At 27.9% G+C, this 16,375-nt stretch overlaps 1 protein-coding gene across 1 annotated transcript in view; it reads right to left on the reverse strand.

Moving 5' to 3' along the window:
- LOC136087324 (uncharacterized) overlaps positions 1–16,375 on the reverse strand; it is a 184,821-nt gene that overhangs the window by 106,879 nt on the left and 61,567 nt on the right. The window contains exon 5 of the mRNA XM_065809750.1: positions 5,409–5,608. Coding sequence (XP_065665822.1) covers positions 5,409–5,608 — 200 coding nt within the window. The remainder of the gene's footprint in view (positions 1–5,408; positions 5,609–16,375) is intronic.

Here is a 16,375-nt window from a genome sequence, read left to right on the forward strand (position 1 = left end):
CGTGATTTTTAGAGAATTTGTTTCAGAATGGGAAAAATTATGTAGTAGAGTCGTCAATGATCAGTTTTTGGTCCACTATTCATTGTGGTATTTACATATGACCAATTGATTGAAATCAAAAATAAAAGCAATACTAAACTATTAGTAGTCATTATATTGGAAAATTACAAAACGATCAAAAGTTAGTTTACAAATTAGTTTACTAAACAATCTTTTAAAATTACAATAAAATGATTTTTTAAAAGAATGATCAGATGACTAACAATTAAAATTTAACTCGTAAAAATATAAGGTATTTTGGAAATATCAACCATAAATATAAAATTGATGAATCCTGAAGACGAAGTTAAATTTGAAAAAGATCTTGGTATTTTTATCTCGAATAAAATTGGTTGGAGTCACCATATATGTTATGCAATTAATAAAGCAAATAAGCAAATAGGAAGAATAAAACATGCATTTGTGTACATAGATGAAAGTATTATTTGCTTATTATACAAGTCATTAGTTCATTTTTATCTCGAGTATGGAGCAGTTATTTGTAACCTGCAATGGAAAGTAGAAGTTGATAGCTTTGAAAAAGTTCAAAAAAGAGCGACCAAAGTATTACGTCTAGTTACTTATGGTCATAAAAAAAGGAATTTAAAACTAAAATTTTTTCTTATTAGAAAATAAAAGTAAGTGGGGTGATTTAATCCAAATGTTCAAATTAGAAAAAAAGAATTGAAAAATAAATTTGCATAACCGAATTGATTATTTTATTGCTAATGAGGTCATAAATTAAAAATACAGAAAGAGTCAATAAAGACATAAAGTAACTACAAGTTTAACACAATTCGGCACAATCTTTCTTTGATAGAGTTATAAGAGACTGGAATTTACTAACACAAGAAATCATTAAGTAAACATACGTAAATCAACTTAAGAACCACACGGATAAACACTTCAAACTTTAATTTTTAATTCTCAAACCTTGTATATTGTTTTAATTGTTGTTAAATTTGTTAACTGTTGTAGACTGAAATTCTACGTAATTTCAGTTTCAACTCATATGAGTTATAACGTCATTTCCATTTTGTTCTATAATGGTAGATTTAAGTGCTTAGATTGTAGGGTATGGTGCTAAAAAATGTTTTAAAAACCCTTTATATTGGCATTTGTTTTAGCTGCTTGTCAAACAACTCTAAATAACTCAAAATAATGAGTTGGCCAGTTATTAATAATCATTTTCTTGTGTTAATTTTTTCTTTTTTGATTGTTAATATTATTACTTAATTTTCTTGATACTAGTATTTAGTTTCATTAATAATAGTATATATACATATATATATATATATATATATATATATATATATATATATATATATATATATATATATATATATATATATATATATATATATTTATCTTATCACATATATATATATTTATCTTATCACATATATATATATTTATCTTATCGCATATATATATATATATCTTATCAATATATATATCTTATCACAGGACACCGCGACAAATCATTTAACTAGGAGGTTTACGCCTCTTTCCTTACCGATGTCGCAAAACTTACCCAGAGTTGTGGTTTGAACCACAGATCTCTAGTTTCATAGGCCTTAACCACTGCCGACGGCTGTTCCTATTATAATATTATAAAATCTTTAAAATTTTATCTTTCATTTTGTTCAGTTTAATCCTTTGAATTTTCCTCTATATTTTCTATTTGTTCGCTATTCAAATTTTATGATAATATTTGTCAAGTAAAACACGGCCTGTGTTGCTTTCAAATTAACTCATCTTAGGAAACCGGTTCTTTGAGATGAGGCGAGTGGATTTGTTTGAATTATAGCAATTCTTGGTTTGACAGATTTTTTTTTCTCATTAGTTTATTCAAATTCCTTATAAGGAAAGAATAAACCGTTATTATCTTTAAAAACAATATCTCTCTTTTTAATATTTAGGTGCAAAATAGATTACAGTGTTAACAAGCTCAACTTACGCAACCTTCCCCTTGTATAATACAATATATTCTTGCAAAAAGTTTAATCTTTAACGTCTAGTTATGAAAATCTACGCTTACGTCTAGTTATGAAAAACTACGTTTAGCATAACAGAAATTATGGTTGAAAGACTCTCATTAAACTGATAGAGTAATAGCAAAAACACTTTATAACGCATAGTAACAAGGGCAGTACCAATAAAACAATCGGAAGAAGATTTTCCTTTTGGATACTACTTTCTTTAGCAATCTCAATTTTAACTGAAACGAATCTTTTACTTAGGTAAAACATAATCTGTAAAAATAAAAAAAGTTTTCTCATTCAAAAAGTAATTCTTTATCTTTTTAATCACGATATATTCTTGTATACACACACACACACACGCAGATATATATATATATATATATATATATATATATATATATATATATATATAAATATATATATATATATATATATATATATATATATATATATATATATATATGTATATATATATATATATATATATGTATTTAGTATTAAACTATCTAGTCATCAACTAGATGAACCGAATCTATTATGTTTGAATAAAAATAGAAGTGTAGTTTGCTATATCAAGATGTGGCATGCATAGTGCAATGAATTAAGATAAACAAAGGAATTACTGAGTAATTTACCATTCTGGTAAAATATTATATTTTTTAAATTTTCTGATCCAATAAATGACCACACCCAACTGACTAGAAATGGAAAGTAAACAGACAATAAAAAACTTTTAATAAGTATCAAGCATACCTAATTTAAAATACGATCATCTAATATTAAAATGAAACATGCTTGCATATTAAAATTAACTTTATTTGTGACGTTTCTTTAGCACATTGTAGAAAAAAATTCAAAAAATAGACAAGAGCACACTAACATTATATTTTATCCATCTTATTAAAGCCGCTTTCACGCGCAATGTAAATGAGAGGAGAGTTTTTTCCGGATGTTTTTAAAATTCTTCTTCCAGAGTAGGGTTTATTTTAACAATTTTACTTTTAAATGATCAACTACTGACATATGGTAAAATATTGGTACATTTACCTTAAGCTACGACAAAAACAAACAATAAAAAAAAAAATCAGAGAAATCTGAACCTACTCGAAAAAATAAAGAGGCGGGAATTTCAAGTTCCAGGCCAAACCAGTATTAGTATTAGGGTAAAGTTAATCCTAAATATTTTAATGTCTGAGTTAGAGTCTGGGCCCTGACCCTAATCTGTTGCTTAATATGGATCTTAATCCGTCAATATATTAAATCCGTTAATATATTAGCGTTAATATATTAAAATTAGTCTATGATGTAATTGAACCATCTTTGTTTCATATCTTTAATCAGTCACTTAAATCAACTTAAGTTCCGGATAATTTCAAAATTGCTAGAGTAACTCCAGTATTTAAGTCTGGAGATGAGTCAGAACCTTTTAATTACAGGCTTAAATCTGTTTTTTCTTGTTTCTCGAAATTGCTTGAACGTGTAGTATACAATAGGCTGTATAATCATTTAACTGAAAACAACATGTTATACAGAAAGCAATTTGGCTTCAAAAAACAACATTCAACAAATCACGCAATAGTAGAGTAGGTAATTACTTATCTAATGCTTTTACAAATGCGTGTTTTACGTTGGAGTTTTTATTGATCTGTCGAAAGCTTTTGATACGGTGAGTAATTCCATTATAATAAAAAAACTGGAATATTACGGAATAAAGGAGACAAACTTATTCTGGTTTGAAAATTACTATTCAAACAGAAAATAATATGTACAACTTGAAAATTTCAAAACGACTAAAAAAAATATAAATTGCGGAGCCCCACAAGGTTCTATACTTGGATCTTTACTTTTTTTACTATACATAAATGATTTGTATTCAACATCAAAGCTAGTAAATTTTATTTTATTTGCAGAAGACTCGAATCTTTTTTATTCTCACAAAAGTATTTAAACACTTTTTACAGTAGTAAATGAAAAATTAAATAAAGTAAATGAATGGTTTATATGCAACAAATTGTCTTTGAATGTTCAAAAAACAAAAATTTTATCTTTTCCATAAACCAAGCAAAACAAAAGAATTACCACTTATTCTTCCCAATCTTTTGATGAATAAAACTAACATAAAATGGCAAATATCTGTATATTTTTTAGGTGTGAACGTTGATGAAAATCTATCTTGGAAAGTTTATATAAATTCTATAGAAAAAAAAAGTCTCAAAAAAAATTGGCATGATCTATAGAGTTAAGCCACTTTTATATTTTAAGTCTTTAAAAAGATTTTTCCTTTAAACATAGTTACTTAACTTACGGCAACATCATGTGGGCAAGTACTAATCACACTAAACTAAAAAAATTTTATAGCAAGCAAAAACATGCTATTAGAATCATATTTGGAGATGGTAGAGCGATTCCTTATGAACCTCTTTTACGTATAATTGGTGCCCTGAATTTTTTCAAACTTAACATCCATCTTGTTCTTCAGTTCATATATAAAACAAAATATGGACTGGCCCCCAAAATATTTAAAACTTATTTTTAAGAAATACACCAAAAATATGCTACAAGATTTTCCGCAAACGACTTTGTTATACCAAAATCTTATTCTAAACAAATTTCTAATTCAATTCAGAATCGTGGACTACTTCTGTGGAAAAAATTCCCAAACATTGTTACCGGAAAAAAAAAATCTCTACATCAGTTTAAAACTGATTCAAAACAGTTTTTATTAAACACAGATTTTTGATTTATATTATTATAATTCTTTCTTTTAAAAATAGATCACACATATAAATTAAAAACTGAAAAACAAGGTAGTTATTCCTTTTAATCATTAAAAAGGGTTAAAATTTTTTGACAATAACCATGATCAAAAATGACATTTTCTCGCTTTTTATTTTTGTGTGTGTATATATATCTATATAAAGTTATTATATATTAACTTTTACTTCTATCCAATCTAGTTATGATATTATGTATTAAACGATATCTTACTTTACCTTTTATATATTTTACTTAAATATATATAAAGTTTCATATATTCAATCTTACTTATACTCAATCTATTTATAATATTATGTATTAAACGATATCTTACTTTATTGTTTTATATATTTTGTGTAAACATTCATTTAATTTTTATTTTATACTATATATTCTTGAAACAACTTTGTAAAAGTTATAAATTGTAACACGGTGCTTGGCGATAAGGCAAATCAATGCCTTCTTCTTGCTCCAGCCATTAACTTAATTGTAAATTTATGGAAACTGTTATATTTATTAAACGGCAAAATGTAATGTTAAAAAAAAAAAAATCCAAAAATTAATGTAAGTAGAAATTTTAAATTTAAATATACGCAAAAAACATATAAGAATAAAACTTAAACTAACCCTGAAAACTTGAGTGTACATTTCATAAGCTTCATTTTTAGAGATATTTTGAGTATCACGAAATTGGCTAATAGAATTGCGAATCGAGAGAATAGCCTTTTTCAAACCTTCGGCTTGAGCTTTCAGATCTTCTATTCGTGTTTTTTCTAAAGCTTCATTGATTACTCGTTCTATCATAGATTCTTGACTTTCTTCTGCTTCTATAAACGTAATGAGTTAATAATCATATTAAAATCCCAGCAGGCAAACGGCGGGTTTTACAACTTTATATTACTTTAAATTGTATCTATAGTAGATACTTATATTTTAAACGTATATTATAACGTATCTATAGTAGATACTTCTATTTTAAACGACTGCAAAAAAACGTCTGATGATAATAAAAGATAATATTTTTATTATTTTTTAGATGCATATTAAATGCATAAACTAGATTCATTTATAGATATTTTTTTATTTGAATTAAGATGTATTTAAGATGCATTTTATAGAATAGTTAAAAGAATAGTTAAAAATTAAACTCAATTTTATAAAACAAATATTTTAAACAGTCGTCATTACAAAAGTATGCGGAAAAACTAAAATATTTTTCCCGGAATACATTAAAACATAACGTATTCCGTTGAAAAAAGTTGAAAAACATAAAATTGTCTTGTTAAGCGTATATATAGCATTCTCTGACATTAGCAGGTTTCCCAATATAATTTGTTTTTTCACTTTAAAAACTCTGAAATAAAAATTTTAGTCATCAAATTAATTAAGAAAAGACCTTTTAAATCAACATTTAGGGTCGTCCATAAAATACGTCACGATTAGTTACGAGGGGAAGGAGATTCTTTGATTTTGTGACGAAAAACTTTTTTTTTTTCAAATCTGAAGAAGACTTTCTTTTAACTAAAAATGTAACTTACCTGCTCAAGAAACTCAGTTGATGATTCTACATATAAATTGTACAATCAACTGCGCATGAGCCTTACCTAGTCGATGTTTCCATTACGTTGCGCCTACGGGTGTATCAGTCTAGGCGCAGTGCACATTTTGCGTTGAGACTTTATGTGGCCCAAGAGCAGAATTTTATTTAATTGGTGCACAAAAGTGTGCATCAGCAAAAAAAACACCTTTGTGCACTCAATAAAAAAAACTTAAAAATGATTTTCACACCGAGAGACGAACCAACTTTTTTTACTAACTTGAAGCGGTTCACCAACGTTCATTAACTTGATGCGGAATCTATTCGGCCAAGCTAACATAGCTATCATTTATTAAATTATATTTACGAAACCTTTTTTTTTTTTTGCATATATATATTGGAAGAGTAGCTATTTAAAATTAGGATCATGTTTAAGGTAAATGGCGTTGTTAATTTAAACAATTTTACGCGGAACTTTAGGGTTACAAAAAATACCTTCAAACAAATTGAGTTGTATTAAATAATTAACTGAAAGAAGCTAAGAAAACTAGACATTATTACACTTTAAATCGAATAAATATTTCGTTTAGGAAGGGGTCACAAAACTGTTGCGTAATATAAGGGGGAGGGTCGACATGGCGTTACGAGATTCAAAAATGTCAAAAGTTACGAGACATAATTTATGGACGACAAATAATATTTGAGATGGTTAACAAATTACATAATCGTAGTTATTTATTTTGAAATAGAAAATATATATATATATAAATAAATATACATATATATATATATGTATATTTATTTATACATAAATATACATAGATATATATATATATATATATATATATATATATATATATATATATATATATATATATATATATATATATATATATATATATATATATTACATTTTTATGTAAGCAAGAAAAAAGCCATTTAACTGCTGACGTCAGTTAATTTTAAACTGTTTCTAATGTTACAAAAAAAAATTTTTTTTGCTAATGAAAAGCTGATGATGCTGAAACCATATTCCAGCAAAAATTCCTATAACAAATTAATAATTGTATTAAGAGAATTCGTATTAATTAATATTTTCTTACTATTATAACATATACTTTTATACACGATGTCAATACTAAAGATATACATTACAGCTAAATACGGAGCTGATGTTTACAATCAAATCAAATCAATCAAATCAAATATATTTCAAAATAAGTTATAACATTTCAAGGAAATTTACAATAATACAAGTACTAATATAAACTAAATACCTGAATATAGAACATAGTGTTATAGTCAGTGATAAAAATAGTAAAAATAACTGATAAATAATAATAATTAAAATAATAATAATGATAGTAATAAGAACAATAATAACAACAACAACAACAATAATAACAATAATAGTAATAATAACAATAATAATAACATTAATAATAATAATAATTAGAATAATAATGATAACAATAATAATAATAATAATAATAATAATAGTAACAGTAATAAAATAATAAAAATTATAATAAAAGGAGAAATAATAGTATATAATAAATAACAGCAGCAATAACAGCAGCAACAAAATTTAGTAAATAATGACAGCAACAACAAAGTTTCAGGAAATACGAAGTAGAAAATAGTCGAATAATTAGATAGGTAAATAAAGAATGTCAAAATATTGGTACTAATAATAATATTGTTAGAATAAAAAACTTGATAAAGTTTAAAAATGGCAAATAGAAAACCGGAGAAATTAGATGTAGATGGATAAGTTGAGAATTTCAAAATGTTAGAAATATCAAATTAAAAACTGAAGGATCACGAACTGATATGTATAATAAAGAATTTTAATACTAATATGTAGAAATATTTAATTGTACTTTTTTAACAAATAATGAAAAAGCTTAATTCAGAGATTGAAAAATTTTTTGATCAGCAGGTAGTTTGTTCCATGAGCTAATACGTTGATATTTAAGGGATTTATTTCCATATTTAGCAGAGTGGTGTTTTGGAACAACTAAGTTTAATCTACTGATGGAGCAAAGAGGATAGTGAGAGTTTGCAGTATAGCACATTAGATTTAAAGTTATCATACTGAAAATATATTATTTTCAAGGCTTTATTTTGTAGATGGGACGACCTTATAATAATTTGTTTATGAGATTGTGCTCATACTTGACATACATATCTTAGATAGGACCCAAAAAACAGCATGATATATATTTAGCAGAGTTTCTAGATTTACGTAATAGTGGACTTTGGCTAGCATTCCTGAGATCTAACTAAGTCATTCAGATGGCTTTGAAAAGAAAGATTAGAGTCAATTTTAGTTCCAAGATATTTAATAGAGTTTAAAGGATAAATTTTTTGTCCGCTTCGCCTGAAATTTAAGTGCTTATTAATTGGTACCAGATTGGATTTAAAGATGATCAGCTCTGTTTTGTTAGAATTGAGAGGAAATTTATTTAAACGAAGCTACTGAACAAGATTTCCAAGATCATGATTAATATATTAGTTGATTTTTTTAAGTGATTTGTCAACCAGAAGCATATTAGTATCATTAGCAAAATGGTAAGCAGTTGCAAATTTGAAATATATATTTAAGTCATTAATAAAAAGAAGAAAAAGACGTGGTCCAAGAAATGAACTTGTGGGACGCTATTTAAGCAATTCTGTAAGTCAGGTTTAGTGCCATTGATGGAAATAAATTGTGTGCTGTTTTGGAAATATAAAGTAAACCATTTTAGTGGGATACCTCTGACTCCATAGTATTTCAATTTTGTCAGAAGGATGGAGTGATCCACAGTATCAAAAGCTTTTTGGAAATCTATAAATACCCTACACGCAAAGTGCTTATTATCCAGAGCTTTTCTAATCTTCTCAGTAATTTCAATATTTGCAAAGGTCGTGGAATGTTTGCTTCGAAATCCATATTGATGTTGGTTCAAACATTTAAATTTTTCTTGAAACTTGTATAGCTTGCTATGCATAGTCTTCTCTAAAAGTTTGCTTAGGTTGGAAAGAAGGAAAATGGGTCTGTAGTTGAAAAAGTCTTGTAAAGATCCTTTTTTATAAATTGGAATGACTTAAGCTACTTTAAAAACTTCAGGGAATTTACCACTTTTAAAAGAAATATTTATCATAATGTTAAGAGGTTTGGAGATTATGTGAGAGGTAAGTTTAAAAAAAATGTAGGTATGCTGTTAGGTACAAAACTTTTATCACTTTTAAGAGCATTATTAATAAGTCTAGATACCTCATCTTCACTCACAGGATCAATAAAGAAAGATTTATCATAAGGAAAATTAAGAAAGTCACGAAGTTTTTTACAAATAGAAACAAAGTCGTTTTTAAATATATTTGAAACAGTGGCATGGTCTGTGATGATAGGTTTAGAATTAAGTTTGATTTGATTTTTAGTCAAAGTTTTATAGGGGGTACATTTGTCAAAAAGCCTATTAAATGATTTTAAAAGTTGATTGATGGATTCATTAATATTGTCATCTTTTTTAATCCTAAGCTCCCAATTGATTTTAGAAATTTCCAGAATAAATTTGTTAGGGTCAAATTTTTTTAAATATCGTATTAAAATTTTAACTTTATTTGATTGGCTGGATGTGCCAGGAACACAGACAAATTGTGCCATGTGATCCAAGAAATAGTAAAGTTACGATGTTTAAGAAAAGTAGAAGTTCATAAAGATATTATCAATGAGTGTTTGAGATTTAGCTGTTATACGGGTAGGTAGGATTATTGAAGGATTGAAAAATTAAGCAAAGAACAATTTTTATTCTTTGCTCAACTTTTCAAGAAGTGGAGTTAAAAATGTCGTATTGAATTCATTTTGATTTATTGACGGATGGCAATATATACAACCAACTAGGACATTTGTTTCGTGGGGCTTAATGATTTCAACAAGAACAGAATCAAATAATTTTGGTAAGTAAATCTTTAAGCCATGACGAACCACATAATTTAAATTAGGCTGCAAATATAAAAGAGCAACACCTTTTTTGGCCTCAGTGGGGCAATGCTCAATATTGAATCCATTAATGGTTATGTCTGTTATTTTGGTTTCATTAAAGTGTAAGTTGGATTCAGTAGCCGTTATTGCCATAGGTATGATATTTAATGTGCTGTTAAGATTGCACAGTTCATCAATGCGATAGGGAAGTGATGCAATGTTAAGGTGATGATATAGATCTGATTTAGGATTGATAGCTTTATTAAAGTCAATAACATCATAGAATTTACAATTTAGAGCAGAACCAGAGATTATATTTATTTCTTTAAGTATGTTTCTTGGATGAATTGGAGATACAAGAAAATTTGTTGATACAGTTTGTGGAATTTTGCCTGATGATATTGTTAAGAGATCATTATTAGTAAGCAGACCGAATGACATATTATTAGCTATATAGTTAAAACAATGCCATTCTGAAGAGTCTTCAGTGAGAATAATATAAGTGAGCAAATCTATTTGCTGCGCTTAGCATGAACCCATAAACTGCAGCAGTCACAAAAAATGGCTTTGTGGTAATCTGTTGCAGTTTTAAAACAAAAGATGCAGAGTGTTTTATTTTTCATAACTGGATAAGCAGAGTATTATTACAATGCTTTATGATTGAGGCTAATGAAACAACTTAAGAGTGGTCAAGGATATAATGAGTAAGATGAGATTATAGTAAGAAGTAGCAATGAGGTAAAATAGATTTGCATAAGAACAGTATATATAACACAGTACAGGTAGGTTATGCAAAATTCAGTAAATAGATAAGAAATTAAGTAGATGTTGACAACTAACAAAAATACAAACAAGCCAATATAATATGGAAACAATATACTTGTGAAGAATGTTTATGTGATCACGAAGCAAAGAATAAATAAAAATACATAAACAAATAAAAAATAAAGTTCAAATTATAAAAAGTGTTAGATATGTAAATATGTAAAAAAATAACATAAATTGAAAGATTAAATCTTTAAATATTTTATTTTATTAAATTGTTTATACTTTTAATTGATTTAATAGTAGATTAATAAATATAAATTCCGACTCCATAAAATAATAAATATACTAAACTTTAACTCAGAAATTAGACCGTCATCTTTCCCGGCTCGCGCTCAAACTCATCTAAATACAAACAAATACAAACAAACTGAACAGTTTCAATAGATCTGTTCTCAGTGGAATTGCATGCTTTTTTTTGCCATGCATTCTGGATTTTCAAAAGGTATAATTTAAAACAGTGCTTTTATAGCAAATGCTGAGATAAAAAGAACTTTTGTTACTTGTTATAAAAATTTAAATGCGAAACTCAAATGTTAGCTTTTAGTCAAATAAAGATTAATGGAGATTATTGTGCTGTTTTTGGATTCCGTAACTATTGGAGAAAAGATGATGAAAAGTAAGCTTATTATAAGGAAAACAAATTATGCAGCTTAATGAAAAATAACACATGTTAAAATAAGAAACTTATGAATAAATGTTAATTTAAGTTGTATAAGTGTTTTGTTTTTAAAACATTGTAGCAATATATCAATTTCATGAATAAATACTTTATAAATTTTATAAAGTTTATTTTAAATGACAATGTTCATTATTTGTAATCTTTGTCAATCATGATGAAATATATACAATTATAAGTTTTCTTACTATTATACTACGATATATACTTGCAGCAATTTTTGTTGTGTTAAATGATTAGGATTTCGTATCACTAACATTTACACTGGTCAACAATGAATTTGCACCAGGTTTAATTTTAGGTTTACAAGATGCAGTTTTTCACGCTGATTTTAAATCTGTGTTTGGGTTTTTTCCAGCACGTCTAAATCTTGAGATAATGTATGTGTGTTTTTAGAAACACACATACATTATCTATTTGTATGATTTAGTTAGAAACTGTTAAAGACTTGTGTCTTTCCAAGGAAAAAGCTGCACTTCTGGCGTCAAGACTGAAAGAAAAGAATTTGTTAGCAGTTAGTGTCAAAGTCTCACTTTCAAAAGCGCAACAACGATTTTTCTAGGTTTTTCACCATTGATGGACCCTTGTGCTACTGCAATAATGTCAATTGTCTTATCGAAAATTTATCCCAAGTGCATTTGCCTCGTGATTGGCGCCTCTTTAGGGATTCATTCAAAGGGCGTTTGAAGGCTGTGTTGTTGCATATTGGCAATCAGAAGCCATGTATTCCAATTGCTCATTCCGTACACTTAAATGAAACTTACGAAAATATGAAAATATTAATAGACGCTGCTGATTACAAAACTCACCAGTGGAACATTTTTGGTGATTTGAAAGTGATTGGTATGTTAATGGGTATGCAAACAGGGTTTACCAAGTTTTGCTGCTTTTTTTGTTTATTGGATAGTCGTGCTGTGAACGAACATTACGTAAAACATGATTGGATGTTGAGAACTGAATACGAACCCGGTCTAAGCAGCAATCACAATATTTCGCTGGTTGGTCCAGACAAATTATTTTTGCCACCGCTTCACATCAAACTTGGTTTGATGAAAAACTCTGTAAAAGCATTAGATAAAACTGAATCAGCGGGTTTTCAATACTTGGTTGAAATATTTCCCAAAAATAGTGCAGCGAAACGCAAAAAAGGCGTTTTTGTCGGACCCCAAATTCGATAGGTTTTGAAAGACCATGGATTTGAAGAGTCACTTACTTCCAACAAAAAAGAATCGTGGAAAGCGTTTGTATGGGTTTGTAAGAACTTCTTGGGGAATCACAAATTGTGTGAATGTGAAAATTGTATTCAAAATCTACTCGATTCGTTCCAAAAAGTGGGCTGTCGTATGTCATTGAAAATGCATTTTCTGCATTCACATTTGGCATTTTTTCCTAAAAATTTGGGCGCTGTGAGTAATGAATAAGGTGAACAATAACACCAAGATACTCAAGCATGTTAGCGGACAACTGTTGGATGTTTTATCGTGATTAACCAGAAAAAGTCTACAAAAGGAAGTCATATTCATAGAGATTTTAAGTGATTTATATACTTTAGTCAACAGTCTTTAAACTATTAAATGTGTATAAATGTTTTCGAATAAACCTAGTCACAGAGACTTTGATTTATTTGTATAGAAACAAAAGTGGTGCTTGAAATATTGAATGTTTATCAATGTTTGTATAGGGATATAGAACAATTTATCAGTATTATAGGGATATAGAACAGTTTATCAATGTTATGTATAGGGATATAAAACAAAATGTCCTAAAATTAAAATTTCAAATATCTCAAGAACTAGACGTGCTGTAAAAAAACTAAAAGCAGATTTGAAATCAGCGCAAAAAACTGGTTTAGAAAAAGCTATGTAGATTCACGGTGCATTCAAAAATTATTTTTTTGTTGATCAGTGTTATTAAGCAGAAAGCCGTAAAAGTGTTTTTCAAAGCTCATTATTTTCTTAGGCATGTTATCAAAAGTCATGTTGGCATACTGCGGTGACATTCTTACAAAAAGATCATCTTCAAGATGCAAATTTATGGACCAAATCCATAAACAGAACTGGTGTGGATGAAAACGACAAAAAAACCAATTTTGTTGCTCGTCTAGTAACTACTAAAGTCTGTTCTAACCATTTTGTTGCAGGTTATTACAATACAGAATGCAACGCACCAAGTTTATACATGCTAGGATACAACAAAACAAATGATAGAGTTAAACGTAAACCACTGACTATAAGAGAGCCACCAAAAAAAAGTTAAAAAAAACTTAATACACCATTCCATTGTGTCAGCATTATTCATTTTGATATAGTTGAACAGGAAGTATGTACAGCGACTATAGAGACTAATGATTTTCATAATTATAGTACTACTTATGTTAAAAGCAGTGCTCGTTGCAGGGTGTTTCAAGAAGATATTCGTTTACTTTTACATAAAAAGGATGATGATTGTCTTAATTTATTTAACCAACCAGACTCGGCAAATAAAACATTAAAAGATCTTAATGAAGAAATCATTGGTTTAAAAATAAAATTAAAAGTTTGCAAAGATTATTCTATTTTGAAATAAGTAAAAACGATACATCACTGAAAAGTATGAGGGGTATACAAACAGGTTTAATCTACGATTGGGTATACAAGCGCTTTGAACATAATGTTCTATTTCTCACAAACTACCGTGACTCTTCTTCAAACAACACACTAAACAACGAAGCAACCACCGTGAAAATGTTTGGTCTATTGAGAAAATGAATGGTAAAGATCTAATGCTTTTGACTTTAATGAAGATTCGAATGGGGTGTAGTCGTAAAGATTATTCTTATCGTTTTGGTCTTTCAAACTATTGTTTCTCGCACCATAAGTACCTGGATTCCTTTTTTAGCACTTGAATTTAAAATTTTTTATTCAGCCAGTTACTCGGCAACAAAATAAAGCTTGTTACCCAGAATGTTTTAAGCCTTTTGGAGATAATGCGGTCTCAATACTAGATTGCACAGAAGGTCAATGTGAGCTACCAAGCATTGCCAAAGCACAAGCTCAAACATAATCGAGTTACAAAAATCAAAACATTAGGAAAAAAGCTATCGGTATAGCACTTTCCGGAATAAATATATAATTATCTCAAGCATACAATGGTTCATCTTCAGATCAATATATTGTCAAACCATTAGGTTACCTAGACACATTAAATGCAGATGTTTTGATGGTGGATAAAGGATTCAATATCAGTGATCTTTTAGTTCCAAGCAAAGTTAAATTAGTAATACCATCATTTCTTATAAGCAAAGGAAATTTTACGAGTAAGTTAACTTCTAAAACTGCCCTGATAGCCCGAGCGAGAATTCACGTAGAGCGTGCAATTGCTCACGTAAATGACTTTCGATTGCTGCAAACACATTTATCGTTGAGTATAATTGATTTGCTAGACCACATCTTTATTATAATTGCAGCTTTACTAGTTTAGCACCTCCTTTAGTTGATTACAAGAATCATAATAATATTTAAATTTCAAGACATTTTAAAACATTAAAATATTTCATGTCGAACTAAATAAATAAAATGTAATTTAAAAAAATAGTTTTAGTTTGCAGCCCTTATTTATACCTATAGTAATATTAAATGTTATAAAATTAAAAAATCAATTTCATCGTCAATTTTATCATTAAAACAAACTTTAAATAAAGTTTTATTCATTAAACAGACTCTACAGTATTGGAGATCACTTTGTTTATCATATAAGGCAAGATTATTATCTTGCCTTATTTTTTTAAAATGTTATTGTCTTAGTTTTGTAAAAATATTCAACTTTTCTAACACAATTTTTCCAAAAATCAATTGAAAAATGAACACGATAACTATATAAGTCTTTTGAAGTTCCGACAACAAAACCACAATATGAAAAACCGGTTGAAGCCATTTGACACTGCACTTGACTATAATAAGAATGTTGAGGATCAAATAAAATTGTATTTTTTCAAATATTAAACATGCGCCTTTGATAGTGGCAAATTCTGGAATTGTTTACCCTCTATGAGTTCAAGGACATTTAACCTCTACACATTTAGTGCCACAGCATTCAAAATGAACAAGGGATACAAATGATGCACTAACTATTGGTAAATCTTTACTTACCAATAAATTACACTCAGTCACTTTCATAAATCTATGATTTTTTTTTCTTTCTCTTAAGTATTCTTTAAGTACATCTTTTTCATGACGTAATACCCAGGAAGTAGCTTTCGTTTTAAAACCTTTTGACTTACATAATACGCCAATAATAATGGATGTTATTTTTTCTAGACATAAAATCCTTGATCATTATTTACTCTACAAACAATACTATAAACTTTTGATGCAGTAACTCGGCCTTTGTGGTGTTTATGCCAATCATTATTAAATGACATCTTTCTTGTTAAGTGTTCTAGTTCAGAAATTTCGTCAAAATTTATAGCTTACTGCATCAATAAAACTTTATATGTAATCTTACAATCTAAATGAGTTACAACTTCATAAGGTGATTTAGGGAGAGATGGATGCAAGAAAGTAATAACTTCTATTTCTTGAGCAACATTGGAAACATCAGGTATAAGA

Source organism: Hydra vulgaris, chromosome 11 (assembly GCF_038396675.1).
Source record: "Hydra vulgaris chromosome 11, alternate assembly HydraT2T_AEP".
NCBI classification, from domain to species: Eukaryota; Metazoa; Cnidaria; class Hydrozoa; order Anthoathecata; family Hydridae; genus Hydra; species Hydra vulgaris.